At 38.4% G+C, this 25,512-nt stretch overlaps 2 protein-coding genes and 1 long non-coding RNA gene across 5 annotated transcripts in view; 1 reads left to right on the top strand and 2 right to left on the bottom strand.

The window, feature by feature from the left end:
- The window catches only part of LOC107593316 (SH2 domain-containing adapter protein D-like), a 32,052-nt gene extending 20,566 nt beyond the window's left edge, over nt 1-11,486 (top strand). For 2 of the 3 annotated variants that reach the window (XM_016282987.1, XM_016282989.1), the window contains 2 exons: nt 10,202-10,367; nt 11,170-11,486. In XM_016282987.1, coding sequence (XP_016138473.1) covers nt 10,202-10,367; nt 11,170-11,404 — 401 coding nt within the window. In that variant the 3' untranslated portion in view covers nt 11,405-11,486. Of the gene's footprint in view, nt 1-7,759; nt 7,838-10,201; nt 10,368-11,169 lie in introns of all 3 variants that reach the window. The other variant, XM_016282988.1, reaches the window with a different exon arrangement.
- A 1,962-nt stretch (nt 11,487-13,448) lies between these two features.
- LOC107593357 (uncharacterized) lies at nt 13,449-25,174 on the bottom strand. The gene is made up of 3 exons (XR_001610070.1): nt 25,015-25,174; nt 23,716-23,721; nt 13,449-13,459 (listed from the first exon to the last, which is right to left on the bottom strand). It is a non-coding gene; the product is annotated as an uncharacterized lncRNA (long non-coding RNA).
- Nucleotides 20,915-23,933, bottom strand: s1pr3a (sphingosine-1-phosphate receptor 3a). The gene is made up of 2 exons (XM_016283040.1): nt 23,624-23,933; nt 20,915-22,646 (listed from the first exon to the last, which is right to left on the bottom strand). The coding sequence occupies exon 2, from the start codon at nt 22,537-22,539 to the stop codon at nt 21,340-21,342; it is 1,200 nt and encodes a 399-aa protein (XP_016138526.1). The 5' UTR covers nt 22,540-22,646; nt 23,624-23,933; the 3' UTR covers nt 20,915-21,339.
- Nucleotides 25,175-25,512: the final 338 nt, after the last annotated feature.

Genomic DNA, 25,512 nt, shown 5'->3' on the forward strand with positions numbered 1-25,512 from the left:
GCAGAGATGGCAGATTACTCTAAGTGCGAGAGCCCATCTGGAATAATGAAAGCCTCATTTGAGCATGTAATAAAAATAAACAATATTACATCAGTGGAAAACTGTGATTAAGTCTCAATTTACACAATAGATGTTATTACCAAAGGTGCAAACAAACTCTTAATGCGCTTTATGCTTTGGTAGCATTTTATGTGAGCTGTAAAACCTCATCTGGAGGCTTTTTTTTTCATGGTGTCTGGATTCAATTAACATGTTGTGGCAGCTAACGTGCACAGATTTTAATGCTAATGTGACAATTAAGCCTGAGATATTGCTACATCTGAATATTTTGCTGCCATTTTACAATATTCAATATATATCTTTTTCTATTGTTTTTCACAAAAGTAACAAGAATATTTACAAATTAATGCATAATTTTATCATCCATCCATACATATAAATATATCATTATGCATATTTGATAGATTTCTATCAAATTTCTGTAATTTCTATTTTATTTTCTGTAATTATATACATATTTATTCATATTTACCTGCACAATAATTACTTTTTTCACAGCCACACACATATACATATTATATATATTACATTTTAATACTTTATATAGCATATAAACAATCACAGCATTTATAGCATTGATTAATTTTACCTTGTCACCAAGTCATTGTGAATAGCAAATATTTTGTACATCACCTAAATCAAGTAAAATTTGAGAAAACTGGGAAAAATCTATTTATATTTACCGCACAGAGACCGTATTAATGGTCACAATGACAAATAAAGTTAATGTGCTATTTACCTCACTTATTGTTCTTGTAATTACCGGAAAACAGTACTAAGAAAATCCCATTTCTCCGCTTTCATTACATTCATCCTTTTATGCTCCACTGTCTGAGCTTTTTATCTTCTGTAAACCACTTACCGCCCTCTTTCCTCTCTCTCTCTTTCATTTTTCCTCCTAAGTGAGATGATATTCCCTCTTCCATCCCCCCCGCATGTATCCCTCTCTCTCCTGCCTCAGTGTATTTGCACGAGAGCGAATTACCAGGACATGCCTTTTCATTACTGTCACAAAGAGAAAAAGAGAGAAAGAGAGAGAAATAAATTGATATAGGAGCCATTCTCGCTTCCCCCGGGCTTGCTTACAGCCGCTTGACAGACCCGGGACATGCGAGCCACCACTTTCTCTCTCTATTTCACTCACACCAACCATGTTCCCTCAGCAGCCCTTGCAGCCAAACCAAATCCTCCACACAATTGATCCAATGGCACTTCGGTTTGGGCCGAAGCCTTCCAAGAAAAGTGTGTAAGAAGTTTTAAAGGGGACACATTCGAAAATACGTCTATTATTTTTCCACTTTGCACAATCCTTTATTCTGTGACTCCTTTAAACCCCAAAACCAAGTCAAGAACACATACAAGTATTGATGGACAAAATGACGGACAGCTATACCACCGTTCACATCCTCTACCGGTGTGACTCGATGATCTACAGTCTGTGGCGTGTTGCTGAATGCATCTCTGCGGTTGATTAGCATGGTAATGAGTGCAGAGAGGCTTGAGGGACGTGCCGGGCAGCCGTGTGGCTTAAGTGATTGGGGTAATTGAGTGGATAGTGACAGCTTTGCAATGGCCTAATTAAGGCTCACTGGACTGGGGCCAAGATTTTACCGTCATAGTCACACTTTTAACAACCGAACCGAGATGGAAAATGGAGCTGAAATGCAAATAAAACCAAACCATCTGTTGTGAAGGCATGTCAGCGTATAAGCAAAGGAGTCTGGGATATGTTTTATACGACATAACACTGAAAGATTGTGCTAAAAAGCATTGCAAACAGCTGTGAAAACTTTATTTTATACCTGAGGGACACATTAGTATTAGTATGTGTTACTATACCTTTAAGATTAGAGACGCACGATATCGCATCAGACCAATATCGGAATCGGCCAATAATGACTTTAAATATAAATATCGGCATTGGCCCGATATGAAAAATTATGCCGATATGTCTTGCCGATAAGAAGAATACATTAACTCACATGTGCTCACGGTGTGCTAGTGATTAGATCACGTCAGCTCTTGGAGCAAAGTTTTGCATGAATGGTGATTAGATTCACTGTTTTGGATCGCTGCATTTAAACGAAGAAAGCACGTACAGAATGACACGTTCGGTGTATGATACAGTAATCCGTAATAGCATGTGCAGTGGCAGCAGCAGCAGCCTGCCCCGGGTCCTAATGCCCACTCAGTAAGGAGTTTTAATTCCATAGGGGGCACTGTTGGCCTACTTCTAATAAAATGAAAGCAAAATACACAAATAATATTTAGACTGTTTCTGATTAAATAAAACAGTAATTGATGCCATAAATCATAAGTATGTTTTGATTTAAAGGTCAGAAGCTATAGCTTACGTGAACAAAAAAAAAAAATCTCAAACATGATACTTAAATTAAATCATTATACATATACTGATTTGTTCATTAATGTGTAATATGTTATATATTTTAAACTAATTATGAGTTCTAAAAGATTTTCAGATTTTTTACAACTCTTTTGCTTTAGACCATTTACAAATGTTAAATCATAAAATAAAATGTTAAGGTTACCACTGCATCTTTCTGGAAAAAAAGCAGTGGTTTAATATATAGTTTATTTATAATTATTTTCAAATCTTCAATGTACTATCATTATAAAAGTACTTTATTATTGTTTATTTAATTCTAACAAATAAGTTAGAATAACAAATAAGTTAAAACTAACCAAAATTAAAAATAATTATATATCGGTATCAGCATCAGCTATCGGCCAAAATGAGTTGAACATTATCGGCATATCGGATATCGGCAAAAATCCAATATCATGCATCCCTATTTAAGACTATATGGTAATGACCCACTATAATGATTGGCTTACCTCTTTGAATGTAAAATAAGTAACAGTGCTACCATTACGAAAAAAACTAATGAAAATCTTATTTTTCCCCTCAGGGACATTGACGTTAATACATTTCGCTACTATACCTTTAAGGCTATATGCTAATAACTACTATTCTGATTAGTTAACCTCTTTGTGAAATGAGCAACAGCACCACCATCACGAAAACAAAAGTATCTGTTGTCAAGAAATGTCAAAACACAAGCAAAGGAGTTTGGGACATGTTTTATACGAATTACACTGAGCGATCATGCCAAAAACTAGCGCAAACAGCTGGGAAAATGTTACTTTTTTCCTGAGGGCCACTTATGTTACATTTTGCTACTGTATCTTTGAGACCATATGCTAATGAATATCATTCTCATTGGCTAGACTCTCTGAATGTGAAATCGCTCCAGATTACTCACGGGATGTTTTTCGCGTCACTTACATGAATAAAAACATTGTGCATGCTTTCCTCCATTTTCTGATACAACTGGACGTGTCAATAAGCTCTTTGCCGATTGGCTTGCGCGACAACACGTCATTCGAATGTCCCGCTTGAGTTTGAGTTGTTCAACTTGAGCAGAAGACACGACTGAGACGAATATCGCATGTTTGTGGCTATTGCGTCACACAATTCACATCTTTCATGCTGGCCTGTGCAAATTCATGTGTATTCGCACATTTGCATTGACTTTGTATGTTGTATCTACTCGTGCAAATAATTAAATTCACTTTTGGTGTATGCTAATGACCAACATTCTGATTGGCTAAGCTCTTTGAATGTAAAATGAGTAAAAGCACTGCCATCAAGTTGCTAAATACATAAAAGGTACTTACATAGCAGTCATATGTTAATTAGCTCACTGATTTCTAAAAGGACAAAAATGTTTTTGTAGCTTAGCAAGCTGCTTTGACATCTTACAGTAGTATGCTAACTGAAGCATAACTTCATAATTGATTTAACACTCTTCATAGGATTTAACTCAAAATGGAGCAACATATAGCCTATATATATATATATATATATACACATATATATATGTATATATATATACATACTGGGGCTGCTTTGCAGCTTCAGGACCTGGACGACTTGCCATAACTGATGGAACCATGAATTCTGCACTCTATCAGAAAATCCTGAAGGAGAATGTCCGGCCATCAGTTTGTGACCTCAAGCTCAAGCGCACTTGGGTTATGTAGCAGGACAATGATCCCAAACACACCAGCAAGTCCACCTCTGAATGGCTAAAGAAAAACTAAATTAAGGTTTTGGAGTGGCCAAATCAAAGTCCGGACTTAAATCCGATTGAGATGCTTAAACAGTCCATTCATGCTCGAAAACCCTCCAATGTGGCTGAATTGAAACAATTCTGCAAAGAAGAGTCGGCCAAAATTCCTCCACAGCGATGTGAAAGACTCATTGCCAGTTATCACAAACACTTGATTGCAGTTGTTGCTGCAAAGCGTGCCACAACCAGTTATTACATTTAGGGGGTAATTACTTTTTCACGTAGGGCCAGGCAGGTTTGGACAGCTTTTTTCCCTTAATAAAATAAAGAATCATTTAAAAACGGCATTTTGTATTTACTTGCATTATCTTTGTGTAATATAAAAATTTGTTTGATGATCTGAATCTTTTAAGTGTGACAAATATGCAAAAATTTTAAAAAACAGGAAGGGGGCAAACACCTTTTCACACCACTGTATATGTATGTGTATATTAGGGCTGTGTATCACCAGCAAAGTCACGATACAATACGTATCACGATACAGAGGCCACGATACGATACGTATCACGATACATGACTGCACTGAATTTCACCTCAGCAGAATTTAGAAAAACAGCTGTTTATTAAACACTGCTTACTATAGTGCCATTTCTAACTATTGGCAGAGCAGGTAGTTGACCTCTGCATTATGAAGGGCCTCCATAACTGTACCACAATACAATATAGGTAATTGCATATGTTTCATGTTTACATTGTGCACTCCCCACCAGGTACAATATTCTGATTGTTTGCATCTTGTTTTTAAGCCCATAAATAATAATGTACTTGTTCTAATAAATTTATATTGTAATGTACTCATTCTAATATATTTAAAAAATAATTTACGTTTCTGGTAGGTTATCATTGCACAAATTAACACACTCTCTACAATAAAAAAAAATGAGAAGAGTTCTAAACTAACGTGCTGTCTTCACTGTATCTAAGGCACACACGCTCAAGGCTGATTTATACTCAAGCGTCCGCAAGTTCGCTTTGAGTACGCGCGAAGTCGTTTCGCATGGTGGCGTGCACAACATTTTTTTTAAGTTTCCGTGCAGCTCCGCTTCCGAAGATGCACGAGTTGTCTAAAGTGTTTGCTTGTATTTCCATTGGGACATTCAGAGAGAATTTGCCTGTCATGCTTGTTTATGTACCCTCAAATGAGAGCGTTTTATTCCTCTAGGTGGTCCATTGTGTTCCTCATCTTGCCACTTTGATGGATCCACCTAAGAGATTCCTCTAAATGGTTATTTTTTTCCAACAGCCTCTCTGCTCTAGGCTTGTTTACTGACAGAAGTCCCTATAGCAACAGTACATTTATTTTTCTTGGTTTATTTTCAGTGTATAAAGTTAAGACTGTTAAATTAGAAAACAGAAACATTTATTTCTCTTATTCTGATACGCACACTTGTGTCCTCTGGAATAAAATGGAAATACGGGCCCTTCCTCGATGTCCACGGCTCCCAGCTCTAGCTGTCTGGTTTGCCTAATTGCATTAGCACTAGCCAGCATACTAATTGCACAGGGCCCCCTGTTGTCACAGCATTTACATGGATTACTTGATTCTGAATTTAATCTGCTTGAAGAGTTTGGATTTCATGCTTGCTTTAAATTCAAACACCCCTTGGGGTTTAATATAGCATAGAATGAGAGGACAAAGGGAAAAAATGTGATTAGTTTTGTTTGTCTGCAAATTGTTGGTGCACATTTACATGTATTTAAGTGCAACTTGCACACTAAAGTATCTGATCACTGGCTGATTGTCAAAGTTGGGCCCAAGTCATGTTGTTTTTTTCTTTTTAATACACACTGAAATACAGTGTTGGGGGTAACGCATTACAAGTAACGCGAGTTACGTAATCAGATTACTTTTTTCAAGTAACTAGTAAAGTAATGCATTACTTTTTAATTTACAAGAGAATATCTGAGTTACTTTTTCAAATTGATTGACAGCTCTGGTGTTGCCATGGTGACAGAAATCAGAAGATGTTACTCTAAAATAAATATGTATATGCATTAATTCATCTCACTCACAAAAAACAAAAAAAAAACTAATTCAGTATTCCTCAAAATGAATAAAAATAATGCAACAATAATTAAATGTTAAAAAACACAAATATCCTTTATGTATTTAATCCCATTCTATTAACCAATGTCTTTGCTTCTGACCTTCGATGATCCAGTTCAATCGTACTAATAAGCAAAAATTACTCTAGACAAACATTTGTTTCATCAAAAATCTTTTTTTATCGCTGAAGTGTGTTGAAATTTCTTCTTCTGCATTCTACTGTACGGACGTAAATTTACTTTCCCTTCAGCCTGAGGCTTATTCATTTCACATTTGGTGTGAAAAGGCTTTTATATTTGCCAAAAATAAAACTTTTTTATTTTAAAAACAAACAAGCAAGCCCTGTCCAGATTTAAAAAGTAATGCAAAAGTAACGTAACGCATTACTTTCCATAAAAAGTAACTAAGTAACGTAATTAGTTACTTTTTTATGGAGTAACGCAATATTGTAATGCATTACTTTTAAAAGTAACTTTCCCCAACACTGTAATATATATATAGAGAGAGAGAGAGTCCAGATGTAGTAGTATAGTGTAGTATAGCTCATCTGCATGGTTGGTCACTTCAGTTGGTTCATTAAGAATTACACTGGATTATTTGTGAAATCATCTGCATTATTGGTGGAATTAGGCAGATTATTTATAGGGTTAGCCGGGTTTGAAGGAGGATTAGTGGGTCCACTCTCTGATTCTAGTTCTCGAGATGGGACCATTGTACCGCGCCAGGCATCAATAATGCACAGGGAGCGGGGCGAAAGAGTCTGTGACATTCTCTTCAATAATTCACCAGTCAGCGGGGGGATGTATGGGCCCGCCTGTTTCTTTTTTCCAAACATCACCCCGTCGTCTTCTTTTCGAGAGGGCGCGATGAAGGAGGTGGAGGCGTCGGATGGTGGTCTGTTTATAAAGATGTCACACATCTCCCCTATGGCCTATTCTTCATCTTGTAATCCTGTTTGAGAGTGTGATGCGCTTGTATGCGTTACAAGGTGCCCCATTTAAGTGTGTGAGTTGGAATTGAGATGATTGGGATGCACAAATGTGGAATTTTTGGGCCGATAATTTTACTTTTTAAAGTTTACCCATTCTAACTAGCTGAATTGGTAGTTAAATAAAAACAATTCCTAAAATTATCTGAGAATAAGATAAGGTTTGCACTTTTGTTGTTTAGTGGAACATACATCAATTAAGTTCTTCATGGAATTCTTTACATATTCTGAAAGTATTGGAATTCAAAAGCAGAAAACTGTGCATCTCTAGCATGAATACATCGCAGTGGCTCCTGTTTGAGTGTGTATATAGGTGTTGGTAATGAGATTTATGGGATTGAGATGGTAATTAGATGTTGAGTCAGCTCTCACATTGCATTTCCGGCCTGATAAGCAATGCGTGAAGACTGACATCGGTGGATTGTCTCTCTTTTCTCAGTTATCTGTTTCTCACCATTCTCTCTCTGTCTTTCACTCTCTGCATCACACGCTCGCTCTTCGCCGACATAGATGTGAAAGATCTGACCGAGCTGCCGTGGCCTCCTCCGGTCGGACAGCTGGAGGAGGAGCCCATCTTTGGCGAGCAAGGTGAACTTTGACCCCTCCTCCCCACTGCTGCCCCTCCAGTGTCCTGTATCTGTCGAGCTTGCTGAGTCACTGTTTTGCTGGAAACCTCCCGTTTGCTTCCCATTTGATTTAAATCGCTCCCACTCATGCTGCTCTCATCACAGTAGCATGTGATGACTGCATGGGGTCAGTTCTGTCTTCCAGTTCTGTTGTCACTTGGGATGACACCATATTACAATTCTAGCCAATATCAGTGTTGTTATCCTTAGCTAAAACTATTCAAAATCATTTTCGTTAATTGACATAAAGCTGAAGTAAACTGATATAAACGTTATTTGATGAAAGATGAAAATTTTAAACTTAAACAAAAATGAGAACAAGTTGATTTAAAGTTGTAACAATATTAATTAAAATAAAATCAGGCAAAATTGAAATATTTAAAAAATACAAAAGTTAATAAAAATGACAAAAGCAATAAAAATTACTTAAACTTATGCTAAAATTGAAATAAAAATGGAAAATATAAAAATAAAAGCTAATTCCAGATAAGGTGATAATTATTTCCATTTTGTGTCCATTCCATTTTCCATTTCGATCATCAATAAATGGTGGATTTTGTCATTCTAAAAGACTAAAAACTAAAATCAATAATTTTAAATAAATAAAAGGCCTTATTTAATGGGCATTAGGACCCAGGGGAGGCTGTTTCTGCTGCTGTACTGTTGACACAATCATACAACGGACACATCGTTTTGTACTTGCATTCAACGATCCAAAACAGAGAATCTAATCACCGTTCAGGCAAAAGTTTGCTTCAAGAATGACCACACTGCTGATGTGATCTAATCGCGTGATAATATCGTGCATCCCTACTAAATGTAAAAACAAGTGAGCATGCAAAATTAAATATCCATCCTAATGATAAATTTACTGATAAATTAAAAAATATTGGCAGATTTAAACTTCAAGACTTGAATATTGGCAGATTTAAACGGCAAGTTGAATTAGGGGTGGCAATGATAATCTAAATGTTACAATGTGAGAAAGAAGCATGTAGAATTAAATGCCAAAATGTAAAAATATTGGTCAATAACTGATAAGGTGCCAAAAACTTGTGCATCCCTGCTTGATTGATACTTGAGTTTGATTCCACCCCGCCTCTGGATCCACAGGTCTCTTTTCACATGATGTTTTTTTGGCTCTGAAACCTGGTATGTTTGCGTTATAAACGTGCCACCTTAATTTCCTACAACCCTCTATTGTTACTCCTTGCTGTTTTGGTTTGGACTCCTCCTGTTCTGCAATACAAGTATTGTTAACTGTCCTAACCAGGCATGATGTGACTCATATACACAATTTTCAGTTTTGTTATGTTGCAGCCTGATATTACAATTGTTTAAATACATTTTTTTCTTATTAATCTACACTCTGTACCTCATAATGACAAAGTGAAAACTGAATTTTAGAAATGTCTGTAATTGTATTAAAAAGAAAAAAACTGAAATATCACATTTACACAAGTATTCAGACCCTTTGCAACAAAACTTGAAATTTTGCTCAGGTGCCTCCCATTTCTCTTGATCATTGCTGAGATGTTTCTACACCTTGATTGGAGTCCACCTGTGGTAAAATAAATTGATTGGACATGATTTGGAAAGGCACACACCTCTCTATAAAAGGCCTCACAGCTGACAATGCATATCAGAGCGAAAACCAAGCCATGAGTTCAAAAGAACTGCCTGCAGAGCTCAGAGACAGGATTGTGTCGAGGCACAGATCTGGGGAAGGCAACAAAAAAATTCCTGCTGCACTGAAGGTTCCAAAGAGCACAGTGGCTTGCGTAATTCTCAAATGGAAGAAGTTTGGCACAACCAGGACTCTTCCAAGAGCTGGTCGCTGAGCCAAACTGAGCAATTGATGGAGAAGGGCCTTGTCTAGACTGGTGACCAAGAAGCTGATGGTCACTCTAGTTGAGCTCCATGATCATATATGCAGATGGGAGAAACCTACAGAAGGACAAACATCACTGCAACACTCCACCAGTCCAGTTTTTATGGCGGTGTGGCCAAAGTCAATCCTCTCCTCAGTGGAGACACATGAAAACACACTTGGAATTTGCAAAACGGCACCTAAAGGACCCTCTTGGACTTTGAGAAACAAGATTCTCTAAGACAGAAACCAATTTGTCAACTGCATTCACATTATGCCACATAACCATTCATCATGGGAACCCTAAATCTGTGATTATCATGAACGAGTTTTATTGTTTTGTCATGTCATTCCTGGTTACTATGCAATGTTATAAAACTGACAAACTTTTTCAATCACTTTTCTACTGCTCTTTGACATTGAATTAAGTCATTTTCTCTCACTGTGCCCATGCAGTGCAGTTTGAGGGTGCTGAGTGGGACCGTTCCTGTTCTCCTACAGAGCGCCTGAGGTGTCCCAGGCCTCTGCCAACCACAGGCAGCATGAAGCTACGCAAGCCCAGCGAACCTCATTCAATGATCGGCGAGAGAGTGGATCCCACCCTGCCCCTGGAGAAACAAGTGTACGTCCAGCACTCACCACAAACCATTAGAGGTTTGAAGAAAGAATTAAGAGAGGAACAGAGACAGCTAAGCTAAAAATGCCGCAATTAGAATGCTATCCCATAATACATCTTGTGGCCACTACATTGAAATTCTGTCATCAGTTACTCACCCTCATGTCGTTCCAAACCTGAATGTATGTACTTTCCTCTGTGGAAGATATTTCAAAGAATGCCGCAATGGTACAATGAAAGTCAATGGGGTCCAAAACATCAAGACATTTTTTTCTTTTGGTTTCCACAGAGAAAATAAAAAGTCATACAGGTTTGGAACGACATGAGGGTGAGTAACTGGTGACAGAATTAGCATTTTTGACATTTTCAAGGCACTTGATGGTCTCAGTGTGACGTCTCGCGCCTGTGGGAACATCAACCTAGTGTGTTATTGTTTTATGGCTATGAGAATATGATTAATGTGGGCGGTGTGCAGGCTTGGGCCATTAGAAAGTGCAGTCAAGTGCATCCAAAATATTGCTGCAAATTAGTCAGCTGTTCAGGATACAGAATTCCCCAGACATATGAGACGGCAGCTGGGGTCTCACAGGAAAACATGCCACGAACACACATGCTCATTTTACAGGTGTCATATTCAACACATTTGAAGTATGATTAAACCGTTGATTTTGTTTTCTAAGGAATATTTTCTATCCTCTTTGACCCTTAGAATTAAATGAGCTGTTTTTGTTACTGTACCTTTAAGACCTCTATATGTTAATGACTTGTTATGATTTGCTGACCTCTTTGCGTGCATGCTGTCTTTCAGATGGTATCACGGCGCTCTCTCGCGCTCAGAGGCCGAGTCCCTGCTGACCCTCTGTAAGGAGTGCAGTTATTTGGTACGAAACAGCGAGACCAGTCGCTTGGACTACTCTCTCTCTCTGAGGTACAGCGCTGCATCTCTTCCTCCATCAGCCACAGCAACATTTTATTTCTCCATTCCTTCCATTACCGTTAAATTAAGTGAACAAATCTCATCCCCATTACCCCATTTCAGCTAATTGCCTTGTGTTTTGCTTCATTTGTGTCTAGTTGTCTGTATCTTAGTTGTTTTTGTTCTTCATTCTTACCTACAATTTTTTTCACCCCTCAGTAGAGTTAATCTTTTCAAAGAAAATAATTGTTTCAAAAAAAGAAAAGATTGCTAATATAATGTTTTAAATTTTTTTGTGCATTTCATATATGTATATCTTACATTATTTCCTTAATTTTGTATAATAATATATTAATATTTTCAATATTTTTACATTTGTTTACTTGTGTATATACCTTATATTTAGTTCTTAAAATTATAAAAATAATAATTATATTTTTCAATTGTGTATTTTATAAATATATACTGTACATTTATATATAATATAATATATAATGTGTTATATTAAATGTAATTATATTTTGCATTATACATATCTGTATCTTACATTTATTTCCATTTATATTTTATAATATATAATAAATATATATATATTTAATTTGGTATATTATACATTAGGTTCCTTAATTTTTATATAATATAATTTTTAATCATTGTGCATTGTATATATGTATATCTTACATCTATTTCCTTAATTTGATATGTCATATAATGTGTTATTACATTTCATAGAACAGAGCAAAGTATTTTTATTATTATTATTAACTTTATTTTATTTTGGGTAAACATTTGTTTGATTTTCAGCCATATTTAATATGTGTATGTTATAAAACAGGTTAAAGTATTTTTTGTTTAGTTTTGTGCTTGTTTTTTGTGTTCCGTTTTTGTAAAATACTTTTAAAAATACCACAGTACTGGCATGGTATTGCAGCATCAAAAAAAAAAACTTGATTATTACCATGATTTATTTGGTAAGGTAATACCTTGGAAAAGGAAATTTACTTTTAGTACTTACGTACTTTTAAAAGCAAGTACTTCTGTACTTTTACTTAAGTAAAAATCTGTCTTTACAACTTTTACTTGTAATGGAGTAATGTCTGACCAGCGGTATCTGTACTTTCACTCAAGTAATGGAGGTGAGTACTTTGTCCGTCTCTGGTTATAAGTGATTTGTAGGTAGGGCTGCCCCCTAATAGTCAACTAGCCATTAGTCGATGAAAAGAGGCTTTGTTGATCAAAATTTCATTAGTTGCCTAGTTGCATAAAAGAAATCACAGAAAGTGGCGTAGTCCTTGACGGACAGATCATTAACAGCTGGTCTCTGTGGTAATTACAGTACATCAGTCAGGACATGTAAACGTTAATTTTTTTCATCGACTAAACATGGCTTATCATCAAAACATGTAAGTAGCAGCAACATTACATGGCCGCTCGCACTAACGTTAACCTAGAAAAATGTGCTATTGAAGTGTTTGTGCGGAATGTGGAAGCTGAACAGTAGCGCGCTCACTGCATGACAGTTAACTTGGAAGCACCGTTGCAATAATTTGCATTGAACTTAAAATACTCCATCATTTTTGCTCATATAGATATGAGTAATACATCTTTCGAATCTGTGAAAGGTCTACTTTTATTTGTGTGCACTCAAAATAACAAGAAAACGTGCTTTCTGCCGTCTAGGTCTGGAGCCGAAGAACCGAAACTCCATGTATTATTGCCTCACAGACATGAAAAATATATCTATAGAAGATATCTACATTTAAATGAACCAATTCAAATGGAAAACAAATATTTTCAGATTATGTTATCCGTATGAAATGTGAATGTCCACTGTGGAGATGACAGTGTCGTCGACTTCATCACTGTAGCCCGAAATTCAGAAAACACTTACCAATGAATTATTATAATGTTAAGAGAGTCTTCTTGCTGTTTTTTTCCCCTGATGCATTCAAAATCATTACTTCTGCCGGTGCGCTGTGGCAAGCTTTATGCGAGAATGTTCTAGGTGGTTGTTAGGGTGTTCTCTGTGGCCACTTGGGAATTCTGGGTCGTTGGGCTGTTGCTAAGTTCTAAGTTATTGCTAGGATGTTCTTAGTGCCCACTAGAGTGTTCTAGGTAGTTGGGTGTTTCTTTCTGCCGTCTAGGTCTGGAGCCGAAGAACCGAAACTCCATGTATTATTGCCTCACAGACATGAAAAATATATCTATAGAAGATATCTACATTTAAATGAACCAATTCAAATGGAAAACAAATATTTTCAGATTATGTTATCCGTATGAAATGTGAACGTCCACTGTGGAGATGACAGTGTCGTCGACTTCATCACTGTAGCCCGAAATTCAGAAAACACTTACCAATGAATTATTATAATGTTAAGAGAGTCTTCTTGCTGTTTTTTTTCCCTGATGCATTCAAAATCATTACTTCTGCCGGTGCGCTGTGGCAAGCTTTATGCGAGAATGTTCTAGGTGGTTGTTAGGGTGTTCTCTGTGGCCACTTGGGAATTCTGGGTCGTTGGGCTGTTGCTAAGTTCTAAGTTATTGCTAGGATGTTCTTAGTGCCCACTAGAGTGTTCTAGGTAGTTGGGTGTTTGCTATGGGGTCCTAGGTGGTTCCTGCAATGTTCTAAATAGTTGTTAGTGTGTTCTAGGTGGATTTGAGGAAATTCTGGGTAGTTGGGTGCTTGTTGGGGAGTTCTAGGTGGATGCTTTGCGGCTTGTTTGCAAGCAGATGAATGCACACACATGCGTCGTGGTGTTCTCTTGAACGTGCATCAAAGACTGACGTGGAAGATAAGATATTGTTGAATTAAGTCGTTATTTTTGTTTGAATTGTTGACTTAATTCAACAATATCTTCCATGTCAGTCTTTGATGCACGTTCACGAGAACACCACGACGCATGTGTGTGCATTCGTCTGCTTGCAAACAAGCCGCAAAGCCTCTGGGTTCTGTCAGAATGCCGGCTCCTGCATCAGCAGCACCAAACGCATGCATGGTACTCTCGTGAACGTGCGTTGAAGACTGACATGATAGAGAAGAAATAGTTTTCTTTGTGCACAAAAAGTATTCTCGTAGCTTCACAACATTACGGTTGAACCACTGATGCCACATGGACTGTATTAACAATGTCCTTACTACCTTTCTGGGCCTTCAACGTGTCAGTTGCATTGCTGTCTATGCAGGGTCAGAAAGCTCTCGGATTTCATCAAAAATATCTTAATTGTTCTGAAGATGAACAAAGGTCTTGCTCATTTGGAATGACATCAGGGTGAGTAACCAATGACAGAAATTTCATTTTTGGGTGAACTAACCCTTTAAAGTAACCGTCCGGTAGTAACCACAGATTACGTAAATACTTAAACCTTAGTGTATGAGCTACGACACTGATATTGTAGCAAGCACCAGTAGTCAATTTAATTGCTGTAGCTTGCCATGCATATTACTTTAATAGCTTCACATTGTTTATTATCAAGAGACAAAAAAGATGGTGTTGAGATTGACAGAAAGATGCGTTAATGGTTTTTTTTTTGTATCCTGGGAGCATGTGCCATGCACAAAAAGATTGCAAAGACTGAATGTTAAGCACGATTGTGAACTTTTTGCTTTTCCCATTGTGGCCCACCAAAGACCGTCTTCCTAAATCATGCAGGGATGTTTGTGTGTTCATGTGTGTGTGTTTCCTCATTATCTCTGTTCTGCCGAAGCGAAGCGTTCTGGGATTGCTTTCATTACACTGCCAAATGAAACGGCGGAGAATGATTACTGGTGTGACGGGTGGGGAAGGTGGTTCAGATCAGTCCTCGTCCCTCCATCTTCGGTACGGAAGATGGTGAGATAAAACGGGGGGAAATTAAGGGTTGTTTGCAAGCACATTTTTGGCATTTCTTTTAATGCAATAACATTTTGGTGTGCTTCGAGATGTCTATCACAATTTAGGTTATGCCTCACTATTGTGCATGTGTGCATATTTGGCAGCACATAATAATCTATCAGATGCGCTCACTGAAAAAGACACCTGCGATCAGAGCAGAGCCAGGAATAATTTCACACTCAAACCACACCAATCTCAATCAAGCCCAAAAACGTATGATCCTAAAGTGGATGGCATCCAATGCTAGTGGCTTCTGTGTTGGCTACTTGTTCCGATTGTTCCCAGCTGCTCTGACACACATCCAGGCATGTCCACATGTGCGTCTCGAGCGCCTCGTATCACATTGTCAGAGACAGACACATTAATCTCGCTCAGACATTCCACAAACAGGCGCACACTCAGTCTTGGAGGGAAAGCCGTTTCGACAGGTGTGTCTGCTAGACTGTAACCAGAGATCGGTCAAAATTTAAACAGCTGAAAGGAGGATCTCATCTACTGTGTCAATACCTCAAAAGCCCTACGACGTCTTCCTCACAATGAGCGCCGCACTAATTCCTCTGGTAATTAGGCTCTTACTAGTCATGGAATAATTAGGCCTTACAAAGAGAGGCATTTCTTAGCCGCAAGCTCAGACAAAAGCCGAGCAGTGAAAAGGGGGCCCAGGTGTGCACCGAAGGGTGGAAAAAATCAATAGCATTCGCAAAAGCTACTGTCATTATTGTGTTACCGGCACTCAAGCGACGTGTCATCTGGATTTCATTACGGTGAGGACTGGCAACTTATACCATCTATTAATTTACTGACATCTGACCTTTGAACTCTCCTCCCACCCTTGTGGGCAGCTAGCCTAGATAAAGACCTCATCCTGGAGAGCTTATCTCCTAAAGCCCAGTCAGATGCCGTTCGCATAAGGACCAGCTGAAGGCTATTGTTATGGATTGAAAAAGACTGGGATCTGGGGGAGGATTGAATGTATCCTCAGCTCTACTTCAGAGGTTAAGGACAGATCATTCCAGGTCTCAGGATAGTAATTCAGGTGTTCTTGTGATGTGATTAAGCCAAGCAGGAATGTTCCTGGTTCAATATCCTTGGTCTTGAGACAAGATTCTTATCAAATAATCACAGGCCAAACCCTATGCCTAACCTAAACTTACACCTAAAATCAAAGGGGCAAAGTTTGCCCATCACTGCTCTAGGGTGTCCAACTTTGCTCCTGGAGGGACACCATCTTGCAAAATTTAGCTCCACCATACATGCCTGTGAGTTTCCAGCGATCCTGAAGTCCTTGATTAGCTTCAGGTGGTTTAATTAGGATTAGAGTAAGAAGATACATGAAGGTGGCCCTGTAGGAGCAGGAGTGGACACCCCTGCTTTAACTTATAACACTTGAGGGCACATCTTTGGTTTACCTTCCTCTTAATGTACTAATATACACACTTTAAGGGTAAATAAGTTGCAACAGTGTACCTTTGTGGGTAGTGCCCAAAGGCAAGCTAAAAGTCCACTTTTTGCAGTATTTCTTACAGTGAAGAACCACCCTTTGTTTTAGTATTCCACAATTTTGTTGATTTCATTTTTTTAAAAGAACTATGACATAATTTGGGCACCCTTTCATTGGCACTTGCCATGTCAAATAAGACGACTGGGCTTGTGCCGGGCTACAGCTTGTCAAAGTCTGGCACTGAAGCATCTTATCCCTGCTTTTATATCCAGTTTGGATCAGTATTTGGTTTTGAGGCAAGGATGCTGGATCCTGCCTCGCGCTAATAAGTGCTAGCAAATGGTACCAACAATTTTGGCCAACTCAATGACAATTTACACACCCTTGTGTTGTTTCAAACTTGTATGACTTTCTTTTGTGTAGCGAGATATTTTGAGAAATGTTTTTGTCCATATAAAGAAAGATTGTTTTGGATTCCATTGACTTTCAGTGTATGGACCAAAACCACTCAAAATATCTCCTTTTGTGTTCTCCAGACGAAAGCAAGCCATACAGGTTTGGAACAACATTAGAGTAAATGACACAATTTTAAATTTTTGGGTTAACTTTCCCTTTAAACCCAATGCTCTAGCTAATGATAATTGTTCTACACCCAATCTCAGGTCTTGGGTTAGTAAGCCTGGTCTCTGACTAATGAGGAGGTCCAATACCAAACCTTGACCAGAAGTGCACCAAGGACATCATTATGGTTTCTAAATCTTGTTCCTGACACATTTCCCAGGCAACACACATACACACAAACACCTTCTACCTCAGTCAACCCTTGAAAGCTTGTTAAATGTGACCCCTGGTCCCCGAATGGGAGAAAATCAATTGAGTGCTCTCGTATTGGCACATCCCGAGTCGCTGGTCCAGATGGAGTCATTGTTCACACTGAGTGCTGGGCCAAGCAATGTGCCAGTCTGATGTATTCAGCCACTGAGACTCCCCTCAGCACTGACAAGCACACAGACAAATGAATATTCTCAATAGTGGCCATCCACAATAGCTCAGTGGTCTGCGCTTTGATCCATTGGAGCAAAGAGCCATTCATTACATGAGGTATAGAGGCATATTGTGTGTGGCAAGTGTGTAACACCTCACTTTAAAGGATTAATGTCCTCTATGTGGCGTGCGCTTATTTCAAAGACTTTGTATAAAGCTTGTTGTCATTGCGTTGTGGGTTGCTGTGTTTTTGCTCAAGGTTACACATTACACATCATGCTTTAGCCGTTTGTTGATGTTGATTCTTCATGGCACTTCAATCGTTTGGTGTGAAATGTCTTGACAAATGAATTTGGTGATACTGAGTGTCTTTGAATTCTTAGCTATGGGATGCCAGCAGACATGATTTTACCTAGGAAACCGCTTAGGCCTTGTTAATGAGTTTGATTTGTTTAACATTCTATTTATTTTCCTCAACCTGACTGCAAAGATCACTATGATGGAGAGAGAGCGTCTACAGCTTAGGATGGTAAATTACTTGAAATGTCACACTTGTCAAATGCTATAAAAACCATTCTTCAACAAAATGTCACTTGTTCTCGCAATGTTCTCAACGTGAACAAAAACTCATGTTGAACCTCTTTTTTTGTTCAAACACCTACCAAGCCAACTGTCATGGAAAAAAATTAAATACACAACGCAGAGAATCACATACGGGAACTTCAGTCATCCATCAACATGATCAAGATTGACATTCTTGATCTTTCAGCAAAATTACACCAGATGACTGATGACAATTCTTCATGGTTCGGAAACCTGTTAGGTAAACCCTGGCTGTGGATCAAGGAAATAGCTATTCTGCTGTTGTTTTTCCTACTGGTGTACTATCTATGCGTCCACAGTATCAAGTGTTTAATTCAACAACTGACCCATGCCCATCATGGGGAAATTACAGTTCCAACCAGAAAAGATTACTACCCGTAAGAACTAAACGGACCCTAGCTGCATGTTTGTTTCTGTGTCAACATGCCGTTCGTCACTACAGACAATCAACACAGAGCAAGTGCTATGTGCCTGTAACGATCACAAGTTACAAGAATGAACTTTTAAGTGTCTAAATTTGTATTTTGTGAGAGTTATTAGAACTCTCAAAGGGGGAATTGTGGGATTACAAATTGAAGAATCTGTTTAAATATGCTGATCCTATGTTCTGACATAGCATCACATGAAAAACTAAAGTGAAGTCGTTTAGGGTATATTGCATCGGACAAATGATTGTCTTAAGCAAGGTGTGGCAAGAGGTTTCTGTCTGTTCCTGTTCTCTTATTGTTAGTAAAATGAACCAAATTACTGAGAAAGTCACCTTTTGTTTGTAATGGCTCTTGGTGCCTCTGCCCCAGTCTTTGAGTAGTTATGCTGATTGTATTAGGACTGTCAGACTGATTGGATTAGCACCTATGCATTTGAATGACACTGTTATGCTGATGAGATCAGGGCTGGAGAAATTCCGGTAACGGGCTGATTCCTGTATTGCATTTGCATGCTTTGTTTAGATTGTCTCCACCTCCACTGAATGAATCCCGCCCCCTTAAAATGTATATAAACTCTACTGTGCCGAGCTATAGTCAGACTTGGATGACTGCAGCGACGCACAGCGAGTCCTCAATAAAGAGTGACTTCTGTATGAAAGATATCCCAACGTCTCCTGGTTTTCTGCTTCGACGAGGAAAAAGTTTCCTACAGTGGCCATCCACAATAGCTCAGTGGTCTGCGCTTTGATCCATTGGAGCAAAGAGCCATTCATTACATGAGGTGTAGAGGCATATTGTGTGTGGCAAGTGTGTAACACCTCACTTTAAAGGATTAATGTCCTCTATGTGGCGTGCGCTTATTTCAAAGACTTTGTATAAAGCTTGTTGTCATTGCGTTGTGGGTTGCTGTGTTTTTGCTCAAGGTTACACATTACACATCATGCTTTAGCCGTTTGTTGATGTTGATTCTTCATGGCACTTCAATCGTTTGGTGTGAAATGTCTTGACAAATGAATTTGGTGATACTGAGTGTCTTTGAATTCTTAGCTATGGGATGCCAGCAGACATGATTTTACCTAGGAAACCGCTTAGGCCTTGTTAATGAGTTTGATTTGTTTAACATTCTATTTATTTTCCTCAACCTGACTGCAAAGATCACTATGATGGAGAGAGAGCGTCTACAGCTTAGGATGGTAAATTACTTGAAATGTCACACTTGTCAAATGCTATAAAAACCATTCTTCAACAAAATGTCACTTGTTCTCGCAATGTTCTCAACGTGAACAAAAACTCATGTTGAACCTCTTTTTTTGTTCAAACAATGCAAGCAGTATGAATAAGCAATTCATTTACATTTACATTTACATTTAGTCATTTAGCTGACGCTTTTATCCAAAGCAACTTACAATTGGGGGACAATTCCTGCCTTTTATCTAACTGATTCAAGTACGACTAACCAGTTGTAGAGTTGTAGAGCTCATTGAACAGCATTTGTGGCATAATGTTGATTACCAGGGGAAAAAAATGTCCACAAACTGATAACATACATTTTGTTTATGTCCTGTGGTTATACTATAATAATCCCTAGTTTTTTAATGTTTATGGATTAGCCCAATTCATTTTCCCATTTTAAATACCTTATTGTAACCCAGATGTGCTCAAAATTATGTTGAAAATCATTCAACCAATGCTGTCAACTGAGCTTAATATCCGATAATACCTTTCTGATCTAAACTAGCACATGTATGCACAGCTCTGGTTAGTATTTACTGCACTATGACTCAAAGATTTGTGCCACTGATCATGATTTTTTTTACAGGCAAACCCATTTATTACGATGCTACTATGATGGATCTACCAAGTGACTAAATAATAGTGCTCGGACTGCATTCAGATAAAATGTGTGTGCGCTGCAGCGCTTTCACTATTGCTCTGTGGTGCAGCCGATTTCCATATGTCACAGCTCCCTCTAGTGGTTACATGCAAATAAAAGCACAGACAAGGCAACCTCAAAATAAGATGCCTGGTTTTCTTCACACTAACATATTATAGTCACACTTTAAAATGTATGGCAGTTTTATGTCAGTTAGTAAGTACTATTGAGAAGAACAATCAAAATTTCAACACATTCACAATGCAACAACCTCATCTTACATTCTGCCATGTAAACCGATCCACAGAATATTAACCATAAACATCCACAGTCTTTTTTAAAACACTCAACTTGTTAAAGTAAATTACAGCCATCTTGTGTAATAGGTAGCAAACTATTCAAAATGTTTTTTGTCTAGTAATAAACTGTGGGAAAATGTTAAAGGTCAGTCATACACACAGAGTGCTATAATAATGCATAATACTGTTAAGGTGTTTTCCTTCATGCAAATTGGATTATTTTGATAAAAAAAGATTGCATACCTAAGCTTTTCGAGTGATTACATTCTGTAGTGGCTCTATGTTATGTGCTCACAGCACATGCTCAGTTTCATAAATATTAATACATGTAGAAGTAGATTCAGTTTGTGTATCCTTTGGTCAGCGTTTGTTCAATCTCACTTTGACTGAGTTTGTTGCTCTTTGAAATCTCAAAGGATGGATGCCTTTGTATGAAAGCAAATCCATGTTTTGTAATCCTCAGAGAGCTGAAGAACAGTCTATAATTGCAAAGAACCGTCGCCAAACATCTTGGGAAATAACAAAATCCCGCTCTCTTGTGCTGACTCCACTAGTATCTTTTTCAAAACTTCCCCAAAGAAGGAAGTGCCCCAGCTTTAACCAGCACCGCAGACAGTAGGCCACCTGGCCCCGAGGGGTGCGTGACAGCCGGTGGCGACGTGTCCCCATGCTGATGGTGGGAGTTTGACGGGGTGGGAACTTTACCTCGCATCAGGGAGGACTTAGCTGCACCACTTGCCGCCCCAGCCATGCTTGATTTGCTGTTCTCTGCTGTGGGAATGACGGTTCCCGGGAGTGCAGCCCCTGCCACTGTGGGTATAGAGTCCAGCTGCGTTGGACAGCAACAGCAGCATAACACGCGGAAGAAGGCGGCCCGCATCTCACGGCTGGAAAGCGTGTAGATGAGCGGGTTGAGGGCGGAGTTGAGCACGGCCAGAGCAATGAACCAGTCCACCTTATGGAGAACCGGGCACCGCTCTGGACTGCATCCCACATCCAGCAGCAATAGCAGAAAAAGGGGAGCCCAACAGGCCACAAAAACTCCCAGTACTATCACTACCGTGCGCAGAAGTGCGAGCGAGTGATCCGATGGCCGGGAACTCACTCTACGCCCGCTGGAAGTCACTAGCAGGTAGATGCGCACGTATAGCACCACGATTGCCGCTAGAAGGGCTGTGAAAACGCTGATGCAGAAGGCTATGTAGCTTTTGTCGTACAGTGGTAGGACAGTGGAGCAAGTGTGGACTCGGCCCAAACAGTTCCAGCCGAGACTAGGCAAGGCGCTCAGCAGGACCGAAACAGCCCAGCATGCTCCCAGGAGAGCTAGCAACCTCCCTCTTCCTGCGGTCTCACACGGCCGTAGACGAACCATCGTCATGTGGCGCTCAATCCCAATAGCGAGCAAGCTGAAGGTTGAAGCGCTAAGTGCCACAAACATGCTCCCCTCTCGCAGCAGCCACTGGCCAGGACTGAGGAAAAAAGTATTGCGGCCAGAGGTGAATATGTTAACCACGTACGCCACTCCAGCTAACAAGTCCGAAAGTGCCAGATTGCCAATGAGAAAGTACATGCGGCTGTGGAAACGCTTGTTGCGCCATAGTGCCAGTAGTACAGTGATGTTCTCCAACACGATCAGAGCACAGATGCAAATAAGGAAGGATGTCTTGTATGTACCAGTGCTTTTTGGCCTTCCCCACTTGCCCGAGTGGTTGTAATGGCTAACTATAATAACATTCATGCCAGGTTCAAGCTCGTCATCCATTTTCCACACAGTCTCCGCGACCACTTTTGAACAGCCAGATGGCGTCTATGAGCACCTTCCAGTGAGAAAGTTGGGAAAGGACTCCACCTCTTCACACATTATGATTCCTGATAACAAATAGAAACAAAAACAGACCAAAGAAAATATTATCTGACTTGACAGCAGTTAGTAAGAAGTGGAAATGTGGTTTAATATGCCTGCGCAAAATGTTTTTAAACCATTTAGGTTAGTACGATTTTGTTTTAGCTAGTTTAATCTTGTCTAAGGTAGTTTAAGATGGTCTAAGCAACATGAAACCTGCCAGCAGACCAGTTTGGGAGACTGGCAAGCTAGTTTTAGGCTAAGTTAAGATGTTTTTATAGCAAAGGTATGCTGGATTGTATCACACAAACAGTTTTGAATCTGAAGGAGACATGGATGTGGTTTTAGCTTGTGAAGGTGTAGAAATGTTCACTAATGTTTTTGTGCCAATACTGCAATGAATTAGGTCATATTAAAAAAAAATTATATATCTATCTATATTATATTATCAGTGACTATTTTGCAATAGCCTAATTATCTGTGTTCTTATTTCTTAGATTAACTTATTTAAACTTTACCACCACAGAAGTTAACATATGGCATGCAGACACAAGAAAAATCAGGCACAATACCATAAAGTGTTATGACTTCCACTTGAATTATAATGAGACTAGCTTTAGGCTATTGTATAACATTTGGTGTGATCGGGTGTTTTTTTTTTAGGTTATCACAAGTAGGCTATATTAATCAACGGACTCTGACTGCAACGATATAGCCTGAATTAAAGCAGACTACTTTACGAAAATACAAAAACATACATGCGAACAGTTATGCCATAGTTTTAAGTCGTTCGGTGACTTGGCATTAGTCCCTAATGTCGTATAAAAAAAGAAAGGAAATAAATAAAGGTTTTACAGTGACTTGTCGGAAAATTATTGCCATGGTAACATTTTGTACAAGTAACGAAATAAAAAATCAGTAAAGTTCTGTATGTGCGAATTAGAATTATAGCCTACTAAAACAGCTTTTCTTTATAAGATTATAGTTGATGAAACAGACTTACCAGTTATTTATCTCGAGAGATGCACCTACATCGTGGGTTACTGGTTAAGAAATAAACCTTTAAAAGTTTTAAGGAGATGAAAACCTTCCAACAGGCTACTCAACGACCAGACGTGTGGAATTGTTTATCCTTGAAGCACTTTTCCCAATTTGAAACGGTTTGCTTTTTAACTATATCCAAGTTTTTGGACTTGACTATAAGTGCCGTCAGATTATTAATGAAAATAATTCGCCTGCGAGTTCTGATCCTAAACTCCAAATTACTCTCCTTTCCTCAACTCACATTCTGGGCGGGAATGTGGTTTTTTTACAGGCAGCGAGTGAACGTTCCGTCGTCTGTGTTTCGATGGTTCTGAATTAGAGTTTGTTTGGAAAGGGCGCGCGCGCTAATATTTCAGACCGTGATGAAGCGCGCACGTGCTCGAGCATCCACTGATGTTTGTGTTATTCCTATGTCATTAGACTGGCATCCCACGTAACTGAGGGAAATTACTGGGTTAAGTCACGCAGAATGACCTAACCTCGTACAAGTCATCATAATGATGACTTCTGGCACTAGACTTAGTACAGAAGTGTTTTACACTACATGTAAACACAAGAGGGTGAAAGAAAACATACCAAAAATAAAATTTTTGGTTTAGCCATACATTGCCTATACATGCAGTTGACTGCATTTTGATGGTTTAGCCAGTGTGAATGAAGTTGATCTGGACAATACGAATTTCTGTTAATATAAAAGGGTTATGATGACTAATGATCATTGTTCATTATGGCACTGATCATAAAAAAAAGTAATTTCATCATTATTTACTTCACATTATGATTTTCTGAATTTTACTTGCCTTTTTTATTTAATTCTGACTAATGTGGACTCGAATGTCATAAAAGTAATACATTCGAGTATTTTGTCTCTCATAGTTGAGGTATACCTATGATGAAAATTACAGGCCTCTCTCATCTTTTTAAGTGGGAGATCTTGCACAATTGGTGGCTGACTAAATACTTTTTTGCCCCACTGTATATGTGACCCTGGACCACAAAACCAATCATAATTTTATAATAAATAAATAAGCTTTCCATTGATGTATGGTTTGTTAGGATAGGACAATATTTGGCCGAGATACAACAAGTAGAAAATCTGGAATCGGAGGGTGCAAAAAATCTAAATATTGAGAAAATCGCCTTTAAAGTTGTACAAATGAAGTTCTTAGCAATGCATATAATTAAAGTTTTGATATATCTACGGTAGGAAATTTACAAAATATCTTCATGGAACATGATGTTTACTTAATATCCTAATGATTTTTGCCATTTAAAAAAAAAATCGATAATTTTGACCCATACAAAGTTTTTGTTGGCTATTGCTACAAATATACCCGTGCTACTTATGACTGTTTTTTTATTTTTTATTTATTGGTTTATTTAATAGGGACCATGCATATTCATGGACATTGTTGTATAAATATACACCATGTAAATATGCCAGAATTAGTAACAATAACTACTTTTCATCTGCAGTCCCTAGGCAGGTAACATAAAACTAACATAAAGACAGCCAACAGTAATACAACATTCATTCACTATAAATGAAAAGATACGCATAATGGTGACATATACATTGACAACAAAACAAAACAGAACAGTTTTGTGGTCCAGGGTCACATATATTCTTCTCAAGTCATTATTAGCCTATTGTTAGCATTGCTGTTTGTGAACAAATCAGATCTGTTCAATTGCTAGTGTGTTCCAAGTTGATTCATTCATTAATACTTACTGCTTCAGTGATCCTTAAGAACTAATTTTATTATACTTTTTATGATTTGGCGTCTTTTTTTTTAAAGTTTGAAACCTACTTCCGTCCCCATTAATTTTAACTGCATGGAAAAAAAT

This window comes from Sinocyclocheilus grahami, unplaced genomic scaffold (assembly GCF_001515645.1).
Source record: "Sinocyclocheilus grahami isolate Dianchi unplaced genomic scaffold, SAMN03320097.WGS_v1.1 scaffold169.1, whole genome shotgun sequence".
In the NCBI taxonomy this organism is placed as follows: Eukaryota; Metazoa; Chordata; class Actinopteri; order Cypriniformes; family Cyprinidae; genus Sinocyclocheilus; species Sinocyclocheilus grahami.